The sequence below is a fragment of the Octopus bimaculoides genome, chromosome 4, assembly GCF_001194135.2.
Source record: "Octopus bimaculoides isolate UCB-OBI-ISO-001 chromosome 4, ASM119413v2, whole genome shotgun sequence".
Taxonomy (NCBI): Eukaryota; Metazoa; Mollusca; class Cephalopoda; order Octopoda; family Octopodidae; genus Octopus; species Octopus bimaculoides.
In genome coordinates, this window is record NC_068984.1 from 105,317,927 (window position 1) to 105,324,721 (window position 6,795).

The window sequence follows — 6,795 nt, forward strand, 5'->3', positions numbered from 1 at the left end:
ATATATATATATATATGTATGTATGTTTGTGTGTCTGTGTTTGTCCCCCCAACATCGCTTGACAACCAATGCTGGTGTGTTTACGTCCCCGTAACTTAGCGGTTCGGCAAAAAGAGACCGATAGAATAAGTACTAGGCTTACAAAAGAATAAGTCCTGGGGTCGATTTGCTCGACTAAAGACGGTGCTCCAGCATGACCGTAGTCAAATGACTGAAACAAGTAAAAGAGTAAAAGAGAGATATATAAAATCTGGGCAATGTTTCGGTATTAGTACATGATGTCAGTCATGAGTGAGTATGTGTATGAGTGTGCGTTTAACTGTTCAACTCTGTAGAAGCGGTGTAAGACAATGTCATGCTAACTCCTGATATCATAGACTTTTACCGAAAGAGGGCCAAAATCTGTACATGGACAGTAACTGTTACCTTGTCATTTAGTAAGGCTGAATAACATTATTCAGCATTACAAAATGACAAGATAAGTTTCATGGAATTCAAAGTACCACAGCAGCTCATTGTCATTGATGTACTAGTTGAGAGAGAGAGAGAGGGAGAGAGAGAGAGAGAGAGAGAGAGAGAGAGAGAGAGAGAGAGAGAGAGAGAGAGAGAGAGAAAGAGAGAGAGAGAGAGAGAGAGAGATTCAGTAATATCAAATCAACAAGGTCTGGGTTTCTTCCCATTGCTTATCTCCCAATCTTGAAATACATTGTTTGAATTTTATTGAAGCTTTCTTTCAATAGCAATGACACCTTTGAGGTGTAAAAATAATTGATATCACACACACATACATACAGTAAAGTCCGAGGCCACTGTCAACCTTTTCTCTGTAAAATATGTACTCTATATAAAAATTAATTTTTCAGAGAAAGCACATGAGAAGTGAAAATATTTGTTCGGCAATTTCCGTACAATTTTTTTTTATTTCTTTAATTTTTCTTTTCAGCTGAATTGTTTATTTTTATGGGTTTTTTTTGCGCCTGTGCGTGTATGTATGTATATTTGGATGTTTGTGTTTATGTGCATGTGTGTATATTGTGTACGTGTATCTATTTCTTCAAATTTTTTCTAGGTGAATCGCTTATGTTTATGTATTTTTTGGTGTACGTATGTGTGTGTATGTATACATATTTGTATATGTATGTATTTATGCTCATGTATGTGTATACACATGTATATTTGTGTATGCATATACTTACATACACAAATATATAGATACACACACACATAAACACATCATACACAAAAATACAAAAATATAAGGTGAAAACAAAAAGAGGAAAAAAAAACTTTACGGAAATTGCCGAACTAATATCTATCACTGCTCATATATATACCTTCTCTGAAAGATTTCCTGATTTCCACAAAGGCAAACTTTAATATACAATATATGTCTAGCATTATCAGGTATTTATACAGTTTATAGTAACAACAAAAGCAGGAAAATACTGTGAGTGTCAAAAAAACACAGTATAAAATATTGATTAAAAAATGACGTATGAATTAGTGCAAAGTCTAATTACATTTCAGATTAGATAAAACTCTCACAAGTGGTAAACTTGATATATTATCTCTCATAAGGTGGCAAGCTGGCAGAATAGTTAGCACGCCGGGCAACGGCATTTCGTTCTGAGTTCAAATTACGCTGACATCGATCTTTGCCTTTCATCCATTCGGGATCGATAAAATAAGTACCAGTTGAGCACTGGAGCCGATGTAATCGACTTACCCACTCCCCCACCCCGAAATGACTGGATTTGCACCAAAATTTGAAAGCAATATATTATCTATTTCAGTTTGTGAAGGATGTTTGAAGTACAAATGTTAATTTGTTTATAGCAACAAGAATCACCCATTCGAATAAACAAGGACACCGCTAGTAGTTAAATAAGGGCATTCCTACAGATTAGTACCCCACTAATTTAGTTTCTTCATAATTCCTTGAAAAATGCTTAGTTTTTAATAAAAGTTTGCAGATATGTATTTTAGATGAAGATTACAATTATATTCAGATCGTTCTTAAGCGCAAATCGCCACGACCAACAGTTTCCGTCACAAAAGCATTTATTTATTTTTTTTTCAGACTTATAAGTTTGAAACATCAAAACATCAACATAACGTAATATACACTCACCGAAAATATTTCTGCAAAATGTCATTTAAAAATATTCATTTTACAGAAAACTATGAGAAAACAAAATCGGAAAGTGTGAAACTGATCCGAAACTTCCTTTTACAAAAAATTTCAATATTGTCAACATAATTGTAATCCTTACTCTGGAAAATGTATCTCTATAAAGTTTCATTTTAAAATATACATTTTTCAGAAGGTTATGAGGAAACAGATTCAGTGAAATCTCAAACTGTAGTTATACCTATTAGAAAATGTTTCTATACCTCGAAGCCCTCTAAGTATTATCACAGATTTATATAAAGAATGTACTTGACAGAGTGAAAACAACGATTTATTATTTGAAAAGTATCACAAAAAGTAAGATTATGTATGAGGAATTAGTAAAACTTAATGTTAGATGTAAACAAAAACAGAGGAAATGAAACTGAAATACATAAATAAAGGATTTCTATGGCAATATTCCACACAACGCAGTCAGGAAGCGCTGACTATTAAGTGGTGTATAAATAATTATGTTAAAAGACTACTGAAGCTGTAAGAACAGTAGAGACAAATGTAAATACTTTTATAGTCATGGCAGTTAGTAATTACATATATATAAATATATGATTTATTGCCATGTAGGTATATATATTGTCCTAAATGGATTTCCACATCTGGGTAGCATGAGGTGACCCCACCCCCACTAAATATGTCATTTCTGACATTTTTGTGGGAAAAGTTCGTCTGCCAAAATTTGTTTCTATTTACTTCCTGGAGTGACACACGATCAGTAAATTAACTACAATAATTTCAGGTTCAGTGAGATCATAATTGCTCAACAAAGTGTGACGTCTCGCCAAAATGAATTGTTTTTTTGTTTTTTTTTTACCCAACTCATGTGAATCGTGTTTACATATCCAGTAGATTTATTTATATATTTTTGATTTCCTACATAATCATACTCACAGCATTATATAATCTGTAGATTTTCATTCCGTGTGATTCAGTAAAAAATTCCCATTCTTCTAATTTCGGTTCGTCTAATTCCTCACAAGCTGCCGTAAATTCCGAATCTTCAAACAATGCCGCCATTTTATGATTAAAGATTAATAAACACTATTTTTTTCCTGTTTTTATACCATAAAAATATCTAAAAAAGAAGATCGATATTCTGTTTAAAGGTTACAGGTGAAGAAATTAGCTGTCACGCTGTCAGTAACTTTCACTATCTCGGGTTTCGGTTCAATCCTAGCGCGGCCCCTTCACACACTTCCGCTCTCCAATGTCCGCTCCTCGTCCACTGACGACCGATAATGATTATTCATAATAATTCTTCTTTGAAAGTATATAAAAATAAAACAATCTCCGAACCTTTTATTACATTACTCATGTTATATGGTTTCTTATTAAATTAATATGTTGCTTAGCGTTTGTGATCAATGTGTTTACCAGACATAAACCCACTGTTCGCATAAGATAGTGTAGGAAAATAGAAAAACCATTTCAGTGACATTTCACGTTTTATTGATCAATGAACCTGGAATTGCTATTGTATACGTAATTTTTTTTATTTTAATTATCTATCGTGTGATACTTGGGAAAGTAAATAAAACTATTTGGTATCCCATCTTCGACTTTGATTCCTTGTAACTTCCCGAAAAAAAAAAAGCATATTTTTTAAATGAAATTGTGGAGAGACGACTTTTTCGAATGTATATGCTACAATTACGTCGATAAAATCAAGATATTTATGCAAAAACGTCATCTAAAAACGCGTACTTTAAAAAGAGTTATGAGGTGACAATGTCAAAAGAGGAAGAATGATATGAAACTTAAAATTTGTTTTCGTAATATTGTCAACATAACTGTAATCTACACCCTCGAAATCGTGTCTGTAAGATTTAAATACAAGAATTATTCATTTTACAGAAAGTTATGAATAAACAAAGTGTTGGGGTACCAAACTGTACGTATGCCATTGTTTATATTATTTCTCTTCATCATGTGATGCATTTCATTTACTGCTTTTCTTTATATCTCTTAGCTTCACACTTCTACCTTATTTATTTATCGAAGATCGCCTATTTATCTATTTTTAAAGTCTTCACTTTATCTTTTTATTAAATAATTCTTTAATAACATTTCTATGAATCCTTATTAATGTATGCCTTTGAAGGCCTTAAGCATCATCGATTTCTTTAGCGCTTTCACATATTTAGTACATGGTGCATAAAAATGTCCCGTTTTATGTAATTATTTGAAGGTTGTTTCTTTGGAGTAATCAAAAATATATTTTTGTTTTACCTAATTGCTCACAATTTATATTAGTTTCTTTTTTAAATGTTATCCTTTATAAACAGGTTTAATTGAATGCATTTTACTAAACAGTAATACATTAATTTGAAAACCTGCTTATGATATAGATTATTTATGAATAACTAACTAGATAATTAGATTCTAAAGCATATATTCGATTGTTGAATAGGAGTGATGGACAACACTGGTTTGATGCATTCAATCAGAGTATAAAAATATTGGGAATAAACCTGGAGTAGCATGTTTGTTTGATATTAGTGTGACAGATTTTTAAAATCTATAAATCCAATAGCCATGTTCATATCAAGGCACAGAAATATAACCTGGAAAAAAAAAGAGAGGCCTTTCTTCTTGTCATTAATCAGTATTTACAGACCTAGCTACCTAATGACTATTGATATCACTAATAGCGGCTGTGACGACAGATTACCGTCGTTTCAGGCTGAGGATTAAGTTGCTCGATCAACTTGAATTACTTGCTCCTGAATGTGCGTACACAGACATGTGCACTCTTAACGTCTCAGGGAGAATCAACGTGTATCACAAGTACAACCCAGCTGACGAGCTTCTAAAATGTTTCAGTCACGAGATATGAGTCGACCTGAAGCTATGCCCAAGAAGCTATGCTGTGAGACGGAAGCTGGGACCTTGTGGTTGCAAAGTGAACTTGTTAGCCTTTTGTTTATTAACGTTAATATGACGGTTTCTAATTTAAGCACAAGGCCAGCAATTTTGAAGAGAAGGGGTTAGTTTGATACCATCGGTTCCAGTAATTGACTGGTACCGTATTAACTCCGGGGGTGAGGCTGGGCAAAGTTAAAGTTGACCTCGGCAGGATTTGAACTCGGAACGTAAATAATCGGAATAAATTATTGAAATGATTTTCCTGCCACCCAAACGGAGTGGCAACGGCTAGAAGTAGGTATTGCAGCCGGATGCACGATATCAGTCATCTTATTCGTGCTAGTCATGGAGATGTTACTAAGATCAACAAACTGTGAGAAAGCTGCTATAAAGATACCATTAAGGGCATTTATGGACGACGTCACTCTACTATCGGAAAGTAGAGAAGCAGCAGAGGGAACGTTAGCGCGGTTGGATGAACTGATAGGATGGGCAAGAATGAAATTCAAAGCCAAAAAATCTCGAAGCGTGGCTTTCGTGAAAGGAGTGCAAGAAGTGAAATTCAGGATAGGAGATGAAGACATACCAAAGGTGAAAGAACAACCAGTAAAGAGTCTCGGCAGATGGTATAGAGACTTATTAAATGATAAGAAGCAAGGGAAAGAGACACACAAGTTAGTAGAACAAGGATTAAAGGCAATTGACCGAACAACACTGCTGGGAAAATTCAAATGTTGGATACTGCAATTTTGACTGTACCCAAGGATAATGTGGCCATTGCAAATGTACGAAATAGCCTTGAGTAGAGTAGAAAGGATAGAACAAAGATGCAGTGTGTTTATCAGAAAATGGCTTGGTCTGCCGAAACCACTGAATACAACTGCACTATATGGAAAACCCGTGCTGCAACTACCAATAACATCGATCACCGAAGAATATAAAGCAGGAAAGGTGAGGACAGTAATGATCCGAGAAAACCCTCCAAAGGTATGAACAGGGAGGAAATGGAATGCGGAAGAGGCAGTAAACAGGGCGATCAGAATACTAAAACATGCCGATATAGTTGGAGCAACGCAAGAAGCAAGAGCCGGCCTAGGGACGAGCAGTTTCAGGCTATTTTGCAAGAGCAGTATAAAAGAGATGAAAGAGGCAGTGGTACACGAAGTGAGAAAGGAGGAAGAAGAAAGGCGGAATGTACATTTGGTACAATGTAGTCAACAGGGGCAGTGCCTGAGATGGGAGGAAAACGTGGTCAGTCGCAGAATCTCATGGAAGGAACTTTGGGCTTGGGAACAAGCAAGAACAGCCTTCCTGATCAAGTCTACCTTCGACGTTCTACCCTCACTGGCGAACTTAGTCCGATGGAACATAAAAACAACCGATGAATGTGGATACGGTGAGACACGTTCTGTCAAGCTGCAGACTAGCACTAGAAAGGTATACATGGCGCCATAATCAAGTCCTCGGCGTCATAAGCGCAGCACTCAAGGAGAAGATCGAGGGATACAATTGGGAAGAGTACCCCAAAGTGGAAAAACGCAGGAAAATATACTTCCAGAAGGAGGGAAAAGGACATAAGATCAGGCCTCCAAATAAAATATACGAGATAGACGAAAGATGGATGGGATACTGGGAGCTGGCCACGGATTTGGGAAGTCTAGCAATTTTTCCACTTATAAAAACAACAAAAAGACCAGACTTAGTCATATGGAACACAGAACGGAGAATAGGAATCTTGCTAG

General features: G+C 35.4%; 1 protein-coding gene across 3 annotated transcripts in view; it reads right to left on the reverse strand.

Annotated features, from left to right (window-relative positions):
* Positions 1-6,795, reverse strand: part of LOC106878608 (phosphatidylcholine transfer protein) — a 39,789-nt gene that overhangs the window by 23,417 nt on the left and 9,577 nt on the right. For 2 of the 3 annotated variants that reach the window (XM_014927879.2, XM_052967342.1), the window contains exon 3: positions 3,080-3,263. In XM_014927879.2, the coding sequence (XP_014783365.1) occupies positions 3,080-3,205 (126 nt within the window). In that variant the 5' untranslated portion in view covers positions 3,206-3,263. Of the gene's footprint in view, positions 1-3,079; positions 3,627-6,795 lie in introns of those variants that run through there. The other variant, XM_014927878.2, reaches the window with a different exon arrangement.